The 23426-nt window shown below is 42.0% G+C and overlaps 2 protein-coding genes across 3 annotated transcripts; both read left to right on the top strand.

Annotated features, from left to right (window-relative positions):
- The first annotated feature begins 2128 nt into the window (after positions 1-2128).
- LOC143327130 (immunoglobulin-like and fibronectin type III domain-containing protein 1) lies at positions 2129-16033 on the top strand. The gene is made up of 17 exons (XM_076741326.1): positions 2129-2251; positions 2642-2966; positions 3242-3514; positions 5100-5222; positions 5734-5850; positions 6486-6610; positions 7956-8097; positions 8223-8516; positions 9136-9432; positions 11358-11537; positions 11638-11766; positions 11941-12249; positions 12534-12619; positions 12746-12938; positions 13020-13316; positions 13395-13721; positions 15849-16033. The coding sequence occupies exons 1-17, from the start codon at positions 2129-2131 to the stop codon at positions 16031-16033; spliced, it is 3525 nt and encodes a 1174-aa protein (XP_076597441.1).
- Positions 16025-22825, top strand: LOC143326552 (uncharacterized). 2 transcript variants are annotated; one of them, XM_076740166.1, is made up of 5 exons: positions 16025-16471; positions 18089-18573; positions 19025-19091; positions 20079-20673; positions 20820-22825. In XM_076740166.1, coding segments are annotated over exons 1-5 (1428 nt in total). In that variant the 5' UTR covers positions 16025-16192; the 3' UTR covers positions 20822-22825. The 2 variants fall into 2 exon arrangements, with proteins under 2 accessions (XP_076596281.1, XP_076596280.1); XM_076740165.1 differs by having other exon boundaries at positions 18086-18573.
- The last annotated feature ends 601 nt before the right edge of the window (positions 22826-23426 follow it).

Genomic DNA, 23426 nt, shown 5'->3' with positions numbered 1-23426 from the left:
TAATGTGTCTGCTTGTAATCCGTCCTGTCTTTGTGCTGATAACCATCTATTCACTACCTTGTCAAATCAGTCACCCTCAGTGACATGGTTGGCAGGGTGGTAGTTGTCCTATTTCAGTCCCTGTCATAATAATCATTAATCCCCGGATGAATGTTGTTCTTCATCGATTCCCGTGTGATGCTCTGTCTTTGCACATCCAAAGCCTGATAAGAAAATGTTGAGCAGGAAAACCGTTTGGCAGAGGCTCACAGCATGGACTACATGCACGGCCGTTTGAAATGCTTGAGTGAATTAATGTGTCGTATTCTATGTGAGCGATGTCATGAATATGTATACTACAGCTGAGACGATTTGTAGATCAACCGATTAGTCGATCGACAGAATAAAACTAACAATTTTGATAATAAATGTACTGTTTAAAGTCACTATTCATATTCCGTACTTCCAAAGCACATCCTTTAGATATACAAGAGTAGACATCTAAGTCTATAACATGATTATCCTGATTGATGTTAATGAGCAATAAGATGGCACAACTGATGTGACTTAGGAATAACAACAGACACCTATTTGAATGCAGAAATCCACTACATAAACCACAGGAAACCATTGGGAATGTATGTAGGTTGTTAATTTTCCATCATTTTGGAGATTTGTGTGTCTCACTTTGTCGGAAAGCTAGTGTTTCTGTCAACACACACACACACACACACAGAGCATCACTGGGAATGCGTTTGACGTTCCTGACATCTGCTGGCAGCAAAATAAATAAATAAATAAATATTGGTCTAAACATGTATTTCAAACCCTGTGGGGAATTTCTGTTTTGACTCGTGTTTAATTTGAGGTTGTAACATATTTTACTGCACTCATAACTGACTGATACCTTTCTTTTTATGATTATCTTTGTTGCTTTTTTTTTTTTTTTTTTTTTTTCAGCTGTCATCCGGAGAAGATCTAAGAATCCTGGAGTAATGATCACACAGTATGTAGTAAACATACCAGAGGGAAAAAGCCTCCCAGATTTCCAGTGTAAACCAATACCAGCAACAATTAAAGAAGGTGGGTTTCATTATTATAGAGCACTAAAACCAACATACTTATGCAAATGTACAGTCATCCAAAAGAGATGAATGATCACTGATTAATCTGATCAAAAACAAAGGAAATTCGATTGGTTGGGTTTCATAGCACTATATTTCCAATTATGAACTGGCTGAAAGTCATTAAGTAGCTGTGAAAATAAAGATGCAATATTTCCATACATCCTCAGGAAAATTAGTCGTTTTCAAGGCCATAGTGACAGGAGATCCAAAACCAGAGGTGACATGGAGAAGAGGTAAAGGGATGATGTCAGACAAGGACAAATTTCAGAGCAAATATGATGAATCAACTGGAGAGTATATATTAGAGGTGAGTGACTAAATCATTTCACAAACACCGTTAAGAAGGGCCATCTGTTGTGTGAATTCAACCTGTGCACCTGATCACTTCCCTGTCACACCTTATTTGTATTTCCAGATTCACAAAGTGACTTCTGTGGAAGCAGACACATATAAATGCTACGCTGTGAATGAATATGGCAAAGCTGTCTGCTCAGCAACGTTAACTGTGACTGAGGGTAAGAGCTGTTCATGCAACCCTTTTAAACGTAATTGCGAATATTTGCTTTGATTGTGCAGGTCGGGCCGTTGGTAAGTCTATCACTGGAACTGTGATTTCATTCTACGCTTCATCTCATTTAATCGCAAGGTCTTTGTATGTTTTTAATGAAAAAATAAATAAATCGATGACTCTTATCAATGTGTACTTCGCCCATAGCTTTATGACTTCAAATGATTGCTTTGAAAGAAATGAAAAAAGTTGAACTGAATTTTCTGCTTTCAGCTGCAACAAATCCATCAGATTTCAGAAAACTGCTGAGGAAAAGGTAAAAAAACAGATGCTATGGTCGTAAGATACTAAAATCTCTGAAGAGATCATTTCCACATATGTGTGAATTTTGTCATTGACTCTTGTGTGGCCAAAAGCAATTTAATATTTGTCTTATAAAATCGTCTTTAGTAAAGTAGAGGAAAATCAGACAAAACAAGAAGATGAGGAATCTGAAAAAAGATTCTGGGATGCCATGCTGAATGCTGACAAGAAAGACTACGAGCGCATCTGTACCGAGTTTGGTGTTGCAGACTTAGATTTGATTCTCAAGAAGCTGGAAGAGAAGAAGAAGAGGAGAGTGCAAAATAAGTGCAAGGTATGAAAACTGTCAGTTCTCAGAGTAGATGCATTATCTCCTGCTAAATCATCAGTACAGAATAAATCAACTATGATGAATTTGAGACATCTGGCACTGATTATTCACTCTGTATATTCACTAATCCTTGCATAGCACTGTGTTGTGATAACTTCAAACTTCAACTTCAAACTTCAAGTTCAAATGCTAATTAAAATTAGCGAAAGAACTGCATTTGAAATATTTATTCAAGAAAAATTATCAATTTTTACTGCTTATTTCATCACATTAATTTGCCTCTCTCACTCCCATCTCAATCAGCTGTTGCCATCTCTTTAGGTAGGTATAATTATGATGGCTGTGGTTTATTAGAGCTGTATTTTGTCTGTAACTCCTCTGTGTGCTTGGTAGGATGGTGTGATTCCCTATGATGAAGATGCAATGAAGGACCACAGCCTTAAGAGTGCTGGGAGGACGAAGGAGTTTCACATGAAGGGTCTGATGCAAAAGGCCACAGGACTCAATGAGGTGGATGAGGAAGTCAATCTCCTCAACGCAGGGCTGAATCAGATGGATGGAGAGGGCAACGTCCTCAACACACAGCTGAATCGGGTGGATGGAGAGGGTAACGTCCTCAACACACACCTGAATCGGGTGGATGGAGAGGGTAACGTCCTCAACACAGGGATGAATCACGTGGATGATGAGGTCAACTTCCTCCACACAGAGTTTAAATGTAGGTTCAAGAAAATGAAAAAAAAACACTGTACAGTAATTCCTTTCCCTGCTTAATCTCTAATGGTGTCACCCTGTGCTTTAGCTAAATGACTTATGGAAAGGTAACCATGGTTGGTTTCACTTTTTACTGTATGAATACATGTAGGTTCTTCTGGTTCAGAGGTAATATATCTCACGCACAAAGATACACTACCTCCTATTAATGATAGCAGCTTTGTCCAGCAGATTGAATTGATACCTAGGTTCACTGACTTCTTTGTGTTGCTTTTGCAGTTTCCAACGTGGACTTTGTTATCAAAATTCAGGAGGTTAAAGCTCTAGAAAAAGAGGATGCCCTCTTTGAGTGTGTCCTGACACACCCACTACCCAGGATCACATGGATGGGCAAGGGCAGTGTCCTTGAGGATGGAGAGAAATACAGCATAACTGTGTCAGACCACAAACTGATCCACCGGCTGCTGATCAAGGACTGCAAGCTGCTGGACAGAGGCATCTATTCAGCTGTGTCAGGAATTACGTCCTGCAGCGCCTGGCTGGTCGTGGAAGGTAATACCTTACAGTACAGAACACCTATAATGAAATGTCAATGTGTGATGAAGTGATCCTAATTACTGACATAATTGTGAATGATAAGTTTCACACGGAAATGTGAGTTATGTGCCATGTATATTGTATTTCATCCTCTAAGCTGAGAATGACCCTGCATCTGCCGGTAAGAAGATAACTCGTAAAACTACCTTGGCTGGTGGGGCACGGATCGACCTTGAGAAAGTAGCCAGAGAGCAACAAATAAAAAGCCGAGAGGAGATGGAGAAGATTTTAGCATCCGTAAAGGCAAAACACAAAGAAGGACAACTGAGAGACAAAAAGACATTAACCACTAGTGGAAGAGATGGTGACAGAAGTGCAATCACTGGACCGGGTAAAAGCAGTGGAGCAGTAAAGGACGAGCCAAATACTACAAGGACCAGTGCCCTATCTGAGCCAACAGGGAGCAAAGGGCAAGCAAAGACCAAAAACTCAAGAGGAGACGGCACAGTAACAATATCAGATGATTCAGGGTGTACAACAAAGGCAGAAGAGCAACTTGCAGTAGATGGCACCAAGAGCAAGAGATACACCAGATGTGGTCAAGCGGATTTTTACAAGGTAACAGGTAAAGTTGATCTACGCCTAACAATGCATTTTCACTGTCAGCACTGCAGTGAGTCGTCAGTGGTGGTTAAAATTTGTGTTTATGATGTGTTGTGGTGTTCTTTAAAAAAAAAAAAAAAAAAAAAAAGAGGAAGAGAGTGGATTAACAACCACAGATACAAATGGAGGAGGACATTCTGGAGGAAACGAGGACTTCACCGGATCTGCCAATAATTCAAGATACATAAAACATAGTCAAGAGACAGAACAAGGAGAAATTGGTAAGACTACATGTAGAAAATGTACTGTTCTGAATAGCTATATTTATGTCAGTGGTTCATTACTTGTAAGGTGTTTTTGCTCAGTTAACATCCATACCTATTTTCCAAATGGTACTTATTCTTTCGACTGTGTGTCCGTCCAGAATCCGGAAACAACAGCGCTGATGTTGAGTTAAACCACATTCAAAAACGTGCCACATGTCAAAATGAAATGGCTGATTTTGATGAAATTAAAGACTCTACTGGGTCTGTCAGATGCAAAAAGCACACAAGGAAGGTCCATTGGCAACAACAACAACAACAACAACACCATACATCTGGTAAGAAACGGCAGGGAACACACTGACGGCATGGTGGAAATGTACCACAGTTTCCTCTCATGATTAGTCACACGAGTGAGCATCTGAAACACTGCTAACAATGCTACTTCTCTTTAACTGGTTTAAATGTTGGTAAAATTTAACGCACTGGTGGAGACATTGTGCTGTTTTAATAATGGACTAGTGAAGTAACATGATGATATAAAAACAGCTGCCAAACCTGTACATGATGCTGCAGTTCTTGACTTTGGTCTGGCAAAACAAAATCAGTTATTTTGGATGATGGAGAGATTTTATTTTAGTTAACAAAACTGCAATGCAGTAGTGTTTTGAACTCACTGAAACGCCACTGCATTATCAAGTGTGTGCAAGTTGAAGGCTGTGCTTCTAACACAGATCCAAATGAACTAGCAAGTGACAATGAAGCAAGTGACAGTGATGAGAATGAGGACTCTACAGGCCAGATCAAGCATTCAAGTCATTCAAAGCGAGGCCAACAGCCACAGAAAGGAGTCAATGGTAAGAGACAACAAGTGGTGCATTACTGCATGGAGGAGTAGTGTGGGATGGGGGGGCAGAAAATAACTCTTTTGCATCTTTTGCTCCTGAAGCAGTTCATGTTGCTGCACAGCTTGTTCTTTTATGAGTGGAAGGCAGTCACTTATAAACCTCTTTATTCTTGTTGTATATAGGCCGAAATCGTTTTTGTTTTATCTGCATGGTTTTCTGTCTGAGGTACACGTGTTTACCATTAACTAATTGCTTATTAGCATGCATATTAGTAGTATAATGTATGCTAATATGCAACTATGGTGTGTATGTGTCCCTTACTATAAAGTGTGACCCTGTCTGTTCTCAAGCAAGCATGTGTAATGAGTTTGCTTTGACTTAATTTTAGTTCGATCTATAACTCATCTTTATTATTGTAAAAACCATCTGTGTACACTCTTATAAATGGTATCATTTTGAGACATATTGCAATCACTGCGTGGGAAAGTTTGAACTTAAATATTTTGCAAATTAAAAAAAGGTGAAAGTACAGGTCTGAAAGAACACAACGAGTGTGACGAGAGCGAAGATGCAGCTGGCTCTGTCGCACATTCAAGGCGTAAAAGACAAGGCCCACTGATAGAGGATACGGTGATTGGTGAGTAATCTAAACATTGTCAAGACTGTTCAATATTGCAATCACAAAGATTCAAAATATCAAGTTTGGAGCACTTCAACAACGCAAGCATAATTCCATTTAGTCAGTAGTCACAAAACAATATCACCTCAAACTGCAATCAATTTCTCTGCAACTGAGACTGCTATTCTTTTCTAGATATTATCCATTTATTCACAATTATCGCTGCATCTTGTTTATTATCTTGTTATCACGTCTATGTTGATTTGCTAGTTGACACAGCAGGGAGCCTCTACAGGTGCAGAACTACTGTGCAAAACCAAATCGTTTTGTAATCTTCATTTGCTCTCAAGCATTAGTGTTCCTGACGATCACTTCCCTGGAGAGGCTCAGGTTTACGTTAAAACAATTAACATTACATAAAAAATGTCTTTTGAAGTTGTAACACGTAAGAACAAGAGAGAATAAAATAAAACTCCCTGCAGGGATTGAAAACTGCACAAGTGATTACATAAAGAAAAGCGAGAATGCACAATTTTGAAAAAGAAAGGAAAATGTTCAAGCAGTTATTTTCCCTTTCATTGCCAATCAGGTTTGCTTGTGGATGCAAATCAAAATAATCACAGCGTCTAATCGTTCGCTGTTGTACATGTTAGATCCAGGGGTTCACTTCATCTGTGGTCTGTCTGACGTCAGCGCAATCATCAATGAGGCTGCAGAGTTAACATGTAAGCTCAGCAGTGAAGACTGCGAGGGAGCCTGGTTCAGAGACGGCCGAAAGGTTAGTCGTAAAGGTCAAACTCATCGTTTTCTGTACTTTTTGGCACTGTGTCAGAGTCGAGAAAGTGCATTAAGGCCACTTCCACACCTGTGGTTTGGTTCATTTGGCTCAAGGAAAAAACGCACTGCTACCTTTTAGTCATGTTTCAATTACTTCTTATAACAAACCAAGACATGTAGGCATGACATCGTCAGGGCTGACTGATGATGAATTTATTAAAGTTCGGGTGACATCGTGTTGGATCATCGTCATCATTACATGGATCCCTATGGGGAAATTTAAACACCAGCGAACACCAAGCGGACTTCACAACAGTTTTATCAGAATATTTATCATTTCAGACTTTAACTGGACTTCGTATATCAAAAAAAGTGACAAACAGAGTAGTAATTAGAGGATAAGTACTGCATGGCTGCAGTGAGTCACTTCTTCCTGTCCCCTTCTGATGTATCAGGGAAAATGTCTGCATTAACAAGATCATTTTGTTGCCACTATAAGACTATAAGGTGTTTACAGATGGGGAGTAAGGAAAAAACTCCTGCATTATCCAGATATTCTCCAGATATCTTACCAGAAAAGATATTTGTCAATGATGCTCAATATCTGTAGATCACTCAGTCTGATCTCTGGCTGAGTTTTCACCAGGGGCCATTTTGGCAGCCTTGCTCTTGTAGTGGGCTTGAGGGTGAGTTTAGAGATTAGTGGCGTTGCCTCCAGATGCTGTCACTTTCATCACCCAAAGTCTACAGATGGTCTTCACTGCCACATCGGCACTTTTGCTTTTCACTTTGACATCAAATCCTCTGTCATCTCGTAGGTCAACTCTCCTTTCATGTGATAAGGGAAACCTAACTCCTGCTACTCTGTGCTGTGACGCTGCTACACAAAGCTGAAACCTTTCAGTTTACTATTGTATCTTCTGATGTCTGTAATCGGTGTGTAATCGGTGTATGTCCAAACACTGTGTAACACTGACAGACAACCACGGCAAGGCAAAGTGGGAGACTGCTTTCTCAACAGTTCACCATCAATAAATGGATTCAACTGTAATTACATTTTAAATTCAACATAAAAATCATATCAGATATATAAAAAAAAAAGGCAAATACCCCCAAAGGAAAGTGCATTATCCCTTTCTTGAATGGGAATCCCTTATCCAGTAATGGAAATGAAAACAGATTTCACACGTTATCTGTTTACCCATGATGTCCCTGAAACATTTGGCAGATGTGGACACAACGCAGCTGGACACAAAACCCTGATTGCTGATTTCATTAACTAATTAAGTCAGAATTCTTGTTGCTCAATTTGCTTATTTTCATCTGTCTGCTCCTTTTCCTATCAGATATCCCCCGATGACAATTTCACTATCTCTAAAGATGGCGCAATCCATACATTAGTCATAACCAGGTGCAAAGAAGAGCACTCTGGGAAATACCGCTTTGAGGCAGACGGTCGTAAAACAGAGGCGATGATCAACGTCAAAGGTTTGAGAATTTCTTTAGTAAAAACTGATGTTACATTTACAACCATAGGTCAGAATCAGATCAGCTAAATACCACATTAACACTGAAATTACCCCTAAATGACTCTTTTTTTTTTTTTTTTTTAGATCCCCCCAGGTTTGACCCCGAAGACCTCAGCGCTTTCACTGAGCCTGTAGCACTTAAAGTGGGGCACAATGCCATCTTCAAACTGCATTTTGTTGGCCACGAACCCATAAAGATTCAGTGGTACAAAGAGGGAGAAGAGCTCCAAGACGACAACAATACGAAGATAGAGAAATCTGGGAGTCACAGCCGCTTGCTCCTGAGCAGGTGCCAGAGGAAGGACACAGGAGAGATCAAGATCAAGCTCAAGAACGAACACGGCTTCATTGAGGCAGTTTCGCAGCTAATTGTGCTTGGTGAGTGAACGGAGGATAATGCAGTAATTCAACACAGGAAAACCACCCCCATATTTTTCCTTATGCTCTACATACAGCATAACACAACATAAGTCAGACCAATTCAATGGAAACCATTAACAGTCGACTCCTTCGAGAAAATTCTCATCTCCATAGATGCCAAAGGATGTGATTTGTGCAGCAAGCCGAGCAGTAAAAAGTACTTTGCTCTGTTGAAGCCTTTAGAACGGCAAACAGCAGCGGCCTTAAATGCTTCACAGCTCGTGCGCATAACGGTAAAAATCAGACCAGTCTTTTCTCCATCAGGTGAAAAGGGTAGTACGTTTCACTGAGCCCATCTGCGCCTGAACAGATTTATGTATTTATTTTACAAGTGCCGCTCTCAAACTACTGTACAGACAGAGAAAAATATGATTGGCTTTCGTTCTGCTCCAGTTCATTACGATTTCATTTTATGATAACTTTACATTAAAGACGTGTTTTGGAAATACGTTTCAGATCTTGACAAAAGTTATTCAGTTGAAACCTCATACCATGATTATCTCTCCATCTGAGTACTGTTTCCCCTCTCACCCACAGGTTAGGAGGGGTTTTAAATAACACTTTTTGGATGTTTCAGACAAACCCACTTCACCCCTGGGTCCTGTAGAGGTAATGGAGAGCTCAGCTACATGTATTGAATTTAGGTGGAGGCCTCCAAAGGATGATGGTGGCTCACCGGTGATAAGCTACATAATGGAGCGGCAGCAAGTGGGACGAAACACCTGGAAGAAAAAAGGGGAAATCCCAGGTGTGCCCACCTACCGCGATGTAGATGTGGAACATGGCCGGAAGTATTGTTATCGTGTTCGTGCAGTGACTGCCGAAGGTACAAGTGAAGCGATGGAGACCGATGACATGCAAGCCGGCACACTAGGTAAGTCAAACTGGTACCCATGTGACACCTGCCAGGTGTTGCCTCACCAACTCTATTACATCCCAAAGACAGGCACGTCAGAGAGGACAAACTGGAACTACTGAGCTTCCACTTTGTTTAATGTCAGTTAAACAACACTTCAGTCCTCCTACACCTATCCATGCTGTTCAACCATTAACAGTGCCCCCTTATCAATCATGATGGAACCTGTCAACAACAAGTTCACATGTTAAAGCCATTTTCACAGCCCAGAAGCACAGCAAAGACCACAACCTTTGGATTAAATTAGACAATGCCACTGCCCAAGTCAAAACTTCAAGCCAACTGACAAACTCTCACAAACGTCCACTATGTTCACTGGGTTTTAGATCTATGAACCTGTCGCAGACTGAAACTCTGACAGATTCAAGCCTCGTGATGGCACATCAACAAACTAATAAAAAGCCAGCAGGAAAGGCACAAGGTCACAACAAGCATAGGCCTCGTAACACAAACAACACAACAGAAGCATCAAGCAAAAAATGATAACAGGCACTTACTGACTGAGGTCTTCAAAAAATCTCCATCTGCCAGTCTTTCTTCATGGAGTTGGCGTGTTGTATAAGTCATCCACGTAGACCATCAGTCTCAGCAGTTTACAGGAGTCCACAGAAATCACAGAAGTCCTCTCTGAGGGCACAATCCTGATATTCTCCACAAGCTGCTGGAAAACAGTCACATAAGGTTTGAGCAGCAGAAAACTCCATACACGGCCATTACGTCTTCTTACACCAGTCAGGGTGCAGATCAGTGAGCATAAGTTTGGGTCTCCCCTTCTCAAACATATTCTGAAAACTCCTTTCGGCCTTTTTCCCCCATTAAACCACTGGATTTGGTAAATGAGCCAAACATTTGTGAGCCAAAGATCTGCCAGGACACTGTAAAAACTGCACACCAATTGATAAAGCACTGATGTAATAACTGGCTACTTATAATACTGCTTTCTACAGTAACTTTTGTGGTATTCATTGTAATTATGTGGCTTGCGTGACTGATAGCGTCATTTTTTTTTTCGCACCAAACTTTGAAAAACTCCACAAGTCGTTTGATAGGACATACCTCAGTTTTGAAGACGTTTCCGGATTCCTCAGAGACATTTCTATTGACCAGTAATGAAAACTATCCGTCTGCTGATCAGTGAATACGATTTTTAACTGATTTTCTAAGTCGTGACTCGAACTTCCCAGCACAGAGCGCGTCTATTGATCCACGCGGCGGACAAACAGCAGGAATGGCTTCTTCTGGCATTTACGGTCACCTGCAGCAGGTAAACCGATATCAGAGCACATATCAGCAGAGACTTGTGAGCGTATCTGTCACATGGTCTAACATCACGTATTCCGAATGGAAAAGGTAATGTGGTGCACCTTTTCCCACTGTGCCAAACTGTGTCCTGTGGTAAAGGCCCTTTGGATCAACTGATTCAGGATCATTACTGCCCCCTGCTGTCCTCCATTATCCATTACACTACCCTGGCTGCTGCTGGTCCATACTCTGCTCTCTCTGTCACAAATTCAAGTCAAATAGCGCTTTTTTTTTTACCCCGATTAACAGCATAAAAATGATATCAGTTTATAAATATATGACAGAAGCTGCAAATTCTTGCTCGAGATACAAAAAATGTTGCATTTTTCTTGATAAATGACTTAATTCATGAATCAATTATCACATATTTATTCAACTATTTTTTTTGTCACTCAACTAATCAGTTAAGTGGTTAATAATTTCAGCACAGGGCTGAAGTAAATGATGATAACAACTGAAAGATTTCCCTTTACTTATTCGTCAATACTGCAAGAGTCTGAAACTACAAAACTACAACAGGAAAGTTCAGTCTGACTAAAACCTTTATCAGCACAGCCTGTTTTTGTTTCTCCATGCCTCAGCTTTTCCTGGCCCTCCAGCTCCTCCAAAGGTGGTCAGCGCCTACGACGACTGCATCAACATATGCTGGGATTCACCAGTTAACCGAGGAGGTTCGCGTATCCTGGGATACATTTTGGAGAAACGCAAGAAGGGGAGTAATCTGTGGACCGTTGTCAATGCCATGGATGAACTGATAAAAGGTTCGCATTTTCATTTAACTGTAGTTCAATCTGATAGCATCGGAGACCTCAACACTGATGTTTGTTGTTGTTGTTGTTGTTTCTCCAAAATGAATTCCAGAGAAGAAATATGCAGTGAAGGATGTTGTGGCAGGTTTGGAATATGAATTCAGAGTCACTGCCATAAACCTCTCAGGAGCTGGTGAATTTAGCAACCCGTCAGAGTTTGTCTTTGCACGGGATCCCAAGAGTGAGTGCTGCAACTGTTTCATTCATAGATTCCACAAAATATATTCATGTGCATGAAATGTTAAAATGTATATATTCATTATTAGTTTAATCATATATTTTAGATATTGCATACAGATTCAATCTAAATATTTGATATTTTGTATTGAATGACTTTTCATTTCATGTACTCAAGAGCCTCCTGGTAAAGTTAGAAGCCTGAAGTTGACAGAAACGTCTTACACCCACTTGGTCCTGACTTGGACCAAACCTGAGGAGAAACCAGGGGTTCAGGATGAAGCAAAGGGATATTTTGTTGAGATTCGACAGGCAGAGTGCATTGAATGGTCCCGCTGTAATCCCACCCCCATCATCACGACCTCCTTCAGTGTGAAAGGCCTGAAGTCCATGGACATGTACTGGGTGAGAGTGATTGCGACTAATGATGGAGGGGAGAGTGATCCTGAGGAGCTGGCCAACTACGTCCTTGCAATGCCCTCACCTGGTGAGTCAACCCTTGTCAGAAATTTAAGAAACAACATTTGGTGCTTTAAAAAACGTTATATTCTCATACAGCTCTCATAGTTGTATAATTTATCTTTTTAATGATTTTCTGCATGATCAGCATGCTGTCTTATGTTAATAAAGACATTTTAGGATACAAAGTCATAAGTGTGAGCATAGAATTACATAGAATTACATAGAATGCATATCTGTATTTGAGATTATTCAACCACATAAGAACAAACTGATCCAAGGCACTTTCATTGTTTTTGTTCATTATTCTAGTGAGGCCAAAGTTCACAAACCATAAGATGAAGAGCTTCATGGTGGTGAGGGCAGGAAACTCTGTCCGGATCACAGTGAACTTTGAGGTGAGATTTATGTTTCAGCGTTATTATTGATAACAAACTGTGGTTTCACAAAAACAGGAGACAAACCCAAAGGATACAACATTCAGGCCTGAATACTCAAGACATTACCAGTGTTCTTTTTCACAGGCCTCCCCACGGCCAGATATTATGTGGCTAAAGGACAATGTGCCAGTGACAAAGCGAGTCACAATCAGTAACTCTGATGGCTCATCCCAGCTGCTGATCCCGTCCTCTGAGCGCTCTGATTCTGGCATCTACTCCATTTTGGTGAAAAATTTTGCAGGACAGGAGACATTAAGTACAGAGGTTCGGGTCACAGGTAAAACTAAAATCAAAAGATCTATATCTTCTTTTTCTGCATGTGTTAATGGATCATCTGTAACACTGGTTGTGGTTACAGATGATCCAAAGCCTCCTGGACTGGTAGAACTGGAGGAAAATGTGCCTGGCACGGTGACGGTGATCTGGGAGCCTTCTCCTGATGAGAAGCGTGATGACCGCCTCCACTACACAGTGTCCAAGCTGGACTCTACCAAACGCACATGGACCACAGTGGCTGACAGACTCTTTAATAACAAGTTCACGGTCTGCAACATCATGCACGGGAGGGAATATAATTTCCGGGTCTATGCCAAAAACGACATGGGCATATCTGCACCCTCGGAGTCACCAACCTGGGGGATGGAGAAGAAGAAAGGTGTGTTTGTGCATCTCAAAGGCAAAATAATCCCTTTTTCAGGAAACATTTTATTTGACTCTGTCTTCTTTCTTGTAGAAAAGTTTGTGGTGAGCGCACCGACCCGAAAGGACTGTGACTTGCAATGTGCTCCGACCTTCATGGTGCCTTTGAAGCTTCACACTGCACCCAAAGGCTACGAATGCTACATGAGCTGTGCAGTGAAGGGAAATCCCAAACCTCGTATCACGTGGTATCGAAATCACATCAGCATAAACACCGACACCAACTATTACATCTCCAACACCTGCGGAGTTTGCTCCATGTCAATTCTCCACGTAGCCCCCAAAGACATGGGCGAGTACACCATCACTGCAGAGAACGCGCTCGGACGGGCTGAATGCTCCACCGTCCTCAGTGTCAGAGGTGAGAGAGAAACACACCTGAGCTTCAATTCAAGTGACAGGTGGAATAAAAAGATACTTAATGATGCTAAATCATCTCTCTTCCATACAGAGTGAAGACCCTGAGGCTACCAAAACATGAGCAGTATTTAATTGAAGGTTTAGATGTCTAATACATGATGCTGAAATTGACGTGGTTGTCCTTCTTGGATGTAAGGCAAAAGATGAGATATGAGGTATTATTATCAGACTGATATTGACATGAAAATAAAATGATTTCTCACGTACATTCCTCATTTGAAAATTATTTCACTGTGTCATTTGGTTCAGAACATGGAGATGATGAACCTCTCTGAAACATAAGTGACAATGAATAAATAGTATACAGAATTTATATTTATGGGTCCCTGTACAAATATTAGAATAAGCCTTTTTCACAGCAGACATTTGGACTTGTCATAATAGGAGAAGCATCGATGTTAGTAATAACATTAACAATGGATATGTGCTATTCAAGTGTCCCAGTAATCAATGTCAGCGTGACAGTGAGGCAGCACGCACAATACCACGACCCTGAAATCAAAGCAGCTAAATGGAACCCAGCCATCTTTAATTTGAACATTTAAACCTGTGCTTTTCCCTCTGTGACATGTCAAAATGTCTTCTGTGAAAAGATGTGTATAATTAAATATTATGCATCTGTCAGAAGTCTGATGTAGGAAAACGCTGTGACACGCTTTATTTGTGTAACCATTGTTGAATTTACTACATATTAAATCACATTTTGTTAGTAATCTCTAAAGCGAACTTATTTTTGGCAAAAATGCAACAAAAGAAAAACTCGGAAAGTTGACTTCGGCTGTCATAACGAGCCCGTGTTGCTAAAGGCAACGAGGTAACCTACAGCTGTTAGCCTCGGCTGTAACATTGGCAACGTGGACATCATTAGGGCTTTAAATTGGACTGAATTTTGGAGGCGTACTTTTAAAGGTCCTGCACACCCACACAGGTATTTTAAATCACCTCTCCTGATTAGACTTCTTGGTAATAGCTGAGTGGAGCAAAGCTGGACATTTTGTGAAGCCACCTCCACAGAGTTACTAAAGGAACAGTCATGCTACACTGTTCTGCTCTTCTGTTGAAGGCCATGCAGTGGGTGACTTAAAACATGCATTTTCTGTTTCTGTACAAGGTGAAGACAAAAATTCAGAACGATCGCATGGGCGTGCATCATCTCCCAGTAGAACCACTGATGCACTGTGTTTGGAAATGGAGAAGTTCATTATTCTGGTGTCGTTTATCACCATGTTGAGCACAATATTCCACAGCAAGACTACCAACTGCAGCAACACCTGTGTGTGGGTGGAAAATGGATGTGTTGGGGCTTTTAAGGCAGGGTAGCACGATGTCGCCTCACAGCAAGAAGGTGGGCTCTCCATGCGTCCATGTGGGTCTAAATTGCCGGTAGGAATGGGAGTGGTCTGTCAGTATGTGTCAGCCGTAACCACAACCATAACCCTGCAAAAGATAAAGGATGGATGAACAGTTTTTTTGCACTATACAAACAGCATAAAAACAGATTGCACAAATTGAACAATTATGACAGGGAACGCCAAGCAAGAAGCCACAGACATGTACAACAGACCCCTTCTAATCTAAAAAACGTGCATTTACAAAATAAAGACAAAGTAAGGGATACAGACAATAAACCTAGTACACAGACCCAGCTGATAATAATCATATAAAAAAAGAAAGTGAAATAAAGAAATAAAAATGATTAATTATAAGAATGAGTCAAGAGATTTCAGCTTTAAAGCAGCAAAGGCCAAGAAGATATTAAAATCTTCGAAGCTAAGGGTGACCTTTAATAGAAATTTGCCCTTTTCACTGTCTGTGCATGAACATGTCAGTCTCACATTTTTATAGGACGGCGCATTATCCAAAGAGGAAACTATTAATTGATTAATAAGGTCGCAGTAAATGAATGTGAGTCAGCCATAGGCTTTGCTGTCATGTCGCGTCATTACAACCCACAGTGGCCTGTGACAGAAGCGTGGAGCTGCCGCAGGTCACATGCAGCTCTGATCTCAGCTGCAGTGGAAAAATAGCGCACAGCTGCCCACCATCGGACGCGCAGTTTTGCCATTAGGTGACAGCAGCGCACATGGTGGCGGCGGAGGCTCAGCCACTCCCGGCGGCGGCCCGGCCCCCGCGGCCTCCTCCTTCCTCTTCCTGAATGGACGAACACGCTACCTACGGTCCACGCCTCCCCGCCTCATCCCCTGCTCTGCCTCTTCATCAAGCCCTCGCTGCAGCCTCTCGGTACTCCATTGAGCGGTGATTGAAATCGGGTCGATTTGCGCTGCGCCGCTTGAAGGAGCCCTCTGAAGCGAATCGCCGCTCACGCGTCGCTCCTCGCTTCGTTGACCCGCCGGGCACCTTGAATAGCACCTCTCTGCCCGACCAGAACATTGTGTCCTCTCCTGGGGGAAAATGACTGCCAAGCATCGGAAAGGGAAAGGCAACCACAAACACGAAGATAACTTTTTCAAAAATGAAGTTGCGGAGTCAGAAGTTCGCGCTGGAGCGAATAATTACCCTCTCCTCTTGGTTTTATTTCTGATGATTGTCATAGGCGGTGCCAGCGGCGCATGGTTCTGTTTCCAGCAGCACCAAACTTTAACCTACTTAACAGACAGTCTCACGGGCATGCAGATGAAAATAGTGAAACTGCAGTCCTCCCACGAAGAAATGCGACAGTCCAGCGGTAAGGTAAGGGATTCATGACTCAATTTAGGAGCCTTTGCCCTGTGAGCGCATGATTAGTCACCTGAGTTTGCAGCCATCAGCAGCACAGAGACGCCCCATGTGTTGGCCTGTGTCCTCTCATGAAAACATTAGAAATCTTTTCATGCGCTTATAAACTTTCACTAAATAAGAAAGGGCCTCAGCACATGTCCACAGCGCGCATTGCCAGGAGCGAGCAAGTAAAGTTAGGACCTGCAGGCCTCTATCAGATTTCAAAATGCCAAGAGCTTCACTGGAGTGAGTACAAAACGCTGCTATTTCTAACATCCCCACAGCTGCCGACGTTTGTAATGAGGATTATTCCTGACCTACTACAGCAGGGGCACTGACTTTATCACTGACTCAAATACAGCAAAACTGTCCACTATCAGAGCTCTCTGTGGGTGTCCGTGTTATTCCTGAGAAGAACACGTTTCCAGGGCTGTGCTGAGGATGCTGCCAAAACATTAATAAACAAGACAGTAGTGTGCCAGGGCTAAATTTAGTATGAGGTTTTTGATACTGAACACCAGTTCAGAGGCTGTTTACAAGCCATCAGAGAGATTGTAGAGGAGTAGAGATTGATGATTGTTCCATCTATGTCTCTGATTTGGTTTAATACTCTTCCAGTGTATGCTTCCATAATGTTAGTACTACTATTTTAATTATTTTTTTTAATTTAATTGCTATATTCTTGTAGTTTTAATTATCAGTATGAATGAACTGGTTCTGTTATGTCACAGCAAACCGTGCTTCACGCCTGTCTTGAGCTTTATTTCACTCTGGCTGTCAGGTTCATAGTATTCAAGCTATTTTTAAATTGCTGCAGGCAACTGTAGGAAGATGAGTGAGATTTTTTTTAAAGCGCTTAACCAAAGCAAATCCACGCCTGTCCTTTCTCGTGCTGCTCCACCTTTGGTTCCAGCAAGCCAGTGTGGCAGACACCTTGCACGAGAGCAGCTCTGCTAGCTTGGTCTTGTTAAAGAAGTATTTCCTGTACCAGCAGTAAATAGTTTTTTTGTGACTCACGTGTTTGCTGCTGCAGTAGCATGAGTTTAACAAGCCAGTGATTCTTTATGCAAAGTCAGCATTCAGTTTGTTTCCTGTAACTTCTCACAAGGAGATGCAGTTTAACTGAGCTTTGCATGCATTTTCAGAACTGTTCTGATTGGTTGTTTAGATTGTGATGTTGGTGTGACTTATTAGAAGATGTGGGACAGTAATAGGAGAGATGTCCCTTTATTTTAGAGCATTTGTTTGTGAAAAATTAGTTTTAATTGTAAACTGAACAGATTCTGCAGCTCATGTCTGCTTCACTGGGTTTCGTGTAAGGGCCTGGGTATTTTAAAAATACTTTGTTTCATGCACTGGTATACCTGGATATAGTAGGAGAAATGCAGTTATTGTGAGTAAATTAATAGAAGACCTTATGATTTGAATATAAAAGCATCCTTAGCATCTCAGAATGTACATAACTATTATACATTTCCCTGGTTTTGGCATCCACTTATACAGTAGTTCAAAGTTCAGGTCAAAACACCAGCTCAGTGAGAATGACCGTCACTCCACTCATCATCACGTCTGTGTGTCTCGTTGAAGCAGCATGTGTCCGAGAGTCTGGAGACCCGCCTGAATGCCCTGGAGGAGTCTTACGCACTGGCCCAGAAACAGGTGGGCATGGCCTTGGCTACAGCTGAGCAGCTCAGGACGTCTGACCTCCCCGCTCAGGTGCTGTCACTCCACACAGAGATGAAAGCCCGCCTGGCAGAGATGCAGCAAGCCACCGTGTCTCTGGAGCAGCTGAGCCAGCTGCAGACCATGCTGAAGGGCAAGAGCGAGGAGTTTGAGGGCGTCAGGATTCAGGTGGAGGGCCTGGCCGCGCTCAGCACCGAGCTATCCCACAAGGTTGAAGTCCTGGCGGAGAACCTGGGAGAAGCGGAATCAAAGCTGGATGAGAGAGTCGGGCAGGTTACCATGCTGAGCACCACCCTGGACGGACAGGCGGCCGAGGTGCTCCGGCTGAAGGAGCAGCTGCACACCTACCAGGCTCAGCTTGAGGCCAGCACACTGGAGATGGCTGCTGTCAGGTAGGTTGTGGAAAAAGGAGCAGCTTTTGGAGCTCTGGAGAAAATAGCTCACCTCCTCTGACCCATAACTTTATGTTGACTTTGTCAAAGCCCCGTTGGCTGCCACTGTCTGCGTCTCTGTGTTACCCTCAGCCAGTGTTTGTAGGCCTCATTCACATTGTAAGATTGCCCTGATCTGTATAAACATTTCTATTGTATTGATGATTTTTGGAGCTGAATGGTTTGCGTAAAACTTCCTTTGTATGTCAGTCTGCACTCTTTGAAGCTTATGTAAACATCATGGAAATGTGGCTCACAGGCTATTGTTGCTCATGTCAAATTCAAAGAAAGCAACGTAATGAAGCCATGGGTGCCTTGCCGATATTTTAGCAGTTAATAACTGTAAAAAGCATCATTTTAAATGGAGGTTTTTACTCAGAAAGTCCAATGCTGAGTGTTTTCTGTGTTTCAGGGAGTTGCTTGAGCATGAGCAGTCCCAGCGGGTCCAGCAGGCCAGTGTGGAGGAGCAGTACAATACGGTACGTCAGAGTCTGCAGGATCAGACCTCAGCAGCCCGTAGTCTGACGTCTGGACTCGGGGCTCAGCTGCAGAACATACAGAAGCAGGTTACTGAGGAAACCAACACAGTAGCCAATCAGATTTAACCTGGTATTCGCACTGAGTCGCTACCCCGCTGAACAAAGCAGAGATGTATGTGGCGATTCACTGGTCTGTGACCAGATTAAATCAAATTTCTCCTCATATAAGGTAAATAACTGATTGCACTGCAAAAAATCTGCTCTCAAAAACAAGAAAAAAGCAAAACAATGTCCCAACAGAAAAGGAGAATCTGACTTGCATACGTTTGTCTGGATCCAAAAACATTATGACTTTGTATTTGTCAGTGTTGATCAAACAGCTTTTGAACCCCTGTTTCAGGCATTGAAACTCAAAACCAGTGATGAAATCTCAGTAAAAAGTTACAGTATCTTATATATATAATTAAGGACAAAAAGCTGGAAACATGTGAAATAACCTCATTAGAAGATACTGATGCTGTCAGATGAAAAAGACAAGCACATGTTGCCTTGATTTAATTATATTTCATCTTACTTTGATTTTACTCTTTGCAGCGTAGGTCACAGATGTAAAAGACTTATTAGATATCAAACTTTCCAAACAGTTTTAGGAGCAGCTGTGTGTCATCAGATTATGCATGAAGTGTAATGGCAGAACCTGCCTGACAGGCCTTAACACACATACTGTCAGCGCACATGGTCTCTTTGCTATTTCTGTTCACTGTGTGCCCATAGGGAACCATAATGAGACTTCCACCTCATTAATTTGAAGGGGGTAATTGTCTGGCAGGGATTCACATCTACACTGACTTTCATCCACTGCAGATCTTTGTATGTTGTTACCAAGACATCAGATTTCCAGATGGTACAACTATAAGTGACTTGCTGTCTGGACCCCGGCTCTCCTCTGAACTAATATACAGTGTTTTATTGCTTTCCTCATATCAGCTGGTGGGAGAAACTCAGCCTCCCGCTAAGCCTGAGGAGCAGACAGAGGAACAGACAGCTCCCGCAGTTGAAGAAGAGGCAGCTGCAGCAACTGAAGGAGAACAAGAGGAGGAAGAAGAGGAGGCACTTCCTGCAGATGTCGAAAAAGAGGCATCCAACGTGGAAGAAGAGGCAGAAGCAGACGAGGCAGACGAAGGAGAAGAGGCGAGTGAAGGAGACGCAGCTGCGCAGGATGAAGCTCCTGTTGAGCAGGAGGACTCTGAGACACATGAAACTGCTCCTGCAGAGGAGGTCGAGGCAGTAAAGGAGGATCAGACGGCGCAAGACGAGTCGGACGCCTTGTCAGAACAGGAGGAAGTGGATTCGGCAGAGACGGCAGAGGAGGGACAGGGCGTAGAGGAGGAGATGCCTGAAGAGGAGACAGTTCAGGAAGAGCCGACGCTCGAGGAGGAGAAAGTTAATGCGGAGGAGGAGGTGTCAGAGGGGGATGAAGAGCAGCAGGATGTCGCAGCTGAAGAGGAGAGCCACAGTGAAGAGGCGGCAGATGATGAAGGAGAGGAGCCATTAGAAAATGATGCTTTACCAGAGGAAGAATGTAAGTAAGAATATATAGTAAGAATATAGCAAAACTTTTTTCCCCCATTCATTTTTCCGTATTGTTTTGACATCACTGCATTAAATAAAACATCACAGTTTTGTCACATCCCTCGTAATATTTCCTTATTTTGTTCTGTTTTACAGAGTGCGAATCACCAGAAAGGGATTTTATTCCACACTGGACACATCCGCCAAGGAGAATGGGAACTTCTGTCAGTCTAAAGTCACAGTCTACAACATGACAAATGCTGTAGGAAGGCATCATTGATTGCTGTTGTTTAGGTGCAGTATTCATTATGTGGTTGCTCTTTGAAAGGCAGACATAGTTAGAAGAAATCTGTCACGACGCTGCAGTCGGAGCTGAAACCTGTACCTCAAAATATCAGATGGCTCTTAAGTTAGGAAATGAGTAATTCAGGGTTTACCTGCCAGTAACAACCTCAAAAGCCTTAATCCAAAAAAAAAAAGAATGACACTCTTTCTACAGAACGTTTTCCACTCTTCATAACCGGCACTTTTTTTTTTTTTTTTTTGTTTCTCAAATCAAAGTCTCTGTACGAAACTGGAAAACTAAAAGCCAATGATACAACAAGAAGCCATTGCATAAACTGTTGTCAGTGCACTTGAAGCCATAAGTAATGCCTGTCTTTGGTTCTTTGGTGAGATTAAAAATGTGTTTTTTTTTGTCACTGCCTGAAATGTGAGACAATATTTTAGAAGAGGAAGAAAGAGTTACAGTAACTTAATGTATCCCAGATGTTTACACAGACAAACCTAAAGAGCTCGCAAAAAAGAATCAAACAATCCTTGAAGAATTCCTGAATGTTTTTAAAGAATAGGACGAACTGTAGTCGATAGATTTTTTTTTACTTTTTGAAGTACATCTCCGTGGTTCAGTACGTGAAAACTGGAGGTTTGCTTGATTTAGTTTGGCTCGTTGTATTTTTTGCACTTTTTTTTTTAACTGTACGATTCCAGTCAGACAGTACACACCTGTAGTGTTGTAAGATAAAGTGGTCTAAAAGTCCTCTACCAAGATCTGTTTGGTTTCATCATCCCTGTACAGCTTTAGTGCTTTTTAGTCAAAAGTACATCATTGAGTTTGCATCATTTAGTGCTGCTGTGTGTCTTTGACAGCAGATATTCTATGCATTTATGTCACTACTAACAGCGTTTTCACTGACTTGGGAAAATCAAGAAGAGCTTAGTGAAGCACCTCAGGGACTAATTGTTCTCCAGATGGATGGAAAACTATCACAGTGATGTAACACAGCTACACTTTGAGGGATATTTTCAAGTCATTTTCATCCAAAACACCAATTAGACCTGAGTTCACCTCACCAACTAAAGATCAGTATATTGTGTCAAGTTAACGTGTTCAGAGACAAAAAAAAAAAATCAGTTTCGTAGCAGTTAGCACATCTTTAATGACAAAACCAGCCCTTTACTGCACAGTACCAAAGTTTGACAGTTGAAAATGAGAAGCCTTCTTTACAGGTGACGTTTTAACTACAAATAACAGCCACATGAGAGGTTAGTGCAACAGTTCATCAAACGGTAGCTGAATCAACCGTGTCCAGCTCTGTATGAACAAAACAGAGGGACTACTTTAGAGTCAGAGTTTTCCAGCAGGACGCCGACCCTGAACATGGATCCAAACTGTACCAGGACTGTGGAATCTGAAGCAGGAGCACGGAGTGCCTGTTCATGGCTGTTTCATCCACTGTCACCGGCTCTCAACCCTGCTGAACCTGACTGGGAACATTCAAAATGAATAAAGGGCAAAACATACGGCCGCATCATAGGACTGGTTCTCTGAAGACGACTGGAATCCAAGCTGTGATTAGACAAAGGACAAACATATTGTCGTTTTAGATTGCTCTGCTAATGACCTCTTCGGAGACTTGGCTAATGTGTGTGTGGACATGCTTCACAGGTGACTGAGCAGAGCTCTTGGTAGTGAGACTTTTGGACATCACTGTGTTTTTGCTAAGCCTGATATTCACTTTTATAAACTGGACTGTTTTTGCCAACACATCGGATACTTTCAGCACGACACTTCACACATGTCATGTTTTTAAGATGCACCCTGGTTCTTTCACTTTTGTATGCTCGATTCTGTGCTGTGCTGATTCATATTAAATTAAAGGTGCTTGGATCTCGGTGAAAGTGGCTGTCTTGTTTCCTCCCTGCTTGGATGTTAGGATCACATTTTTTCAGTTAAACTCCTGCCTGTATCAGCCCTACCGCATGTTGTCTTGTTAAAGGATAAATCCGCTGATATTCTGTTTCCTATTATCAACAAATCCCATGAAAGCATCACCACCAAACAAAATTCATCTTCAGTGAGAACTGCTGGGCTCGGGGGCCGAGAGCCGCAGACAGCCTGGGAAAGTTGGAAAGTACTATAAGATGAACAAACATGTTTTTTAAAGATTATTTTTGTCATTATCAGCTTTACTGGACGGTCAGTAGTGAAGAAGCAGACAGGGAACAAAGGGGGGGTATGACATACGACAGACATACCCGGCCAGAGTCGACGCGTTTTTTTTTTTTTTTTTAAATGGGATTTGTTGATGATAACAAAAATACAGAAAATCAAAAGTCTTTTCCTTTAAGCTGTGATGGAAAAATGCTGAGCAGTCAGGTGATGTGTGTGTTCAAACAGTGTAAGATCAGCACAGTCGGCAGAAAAAAATGTTGCCATTGTACGTTTCTGCAAACCAGGGATACATTAAATCTGAACCTTTG

Source organism: Chaetodon auriga, chromosome 10 (assembly GCF_051107435.1).
Source record: "Chaetodon auriga isolate fChaAug3 chromosome 10, fChaAug3.hap1, whole genome shotgun sequence".
NCBI lineage: Eukaryota > Metazoa > Chordata > Actinopteri > Chaetodontiformes > Chaetodontidae > Chaetodon > Chaetodon auriga.
This window is presented reverse-complemented; position numbering and strand designations above follow the sequence as displayed.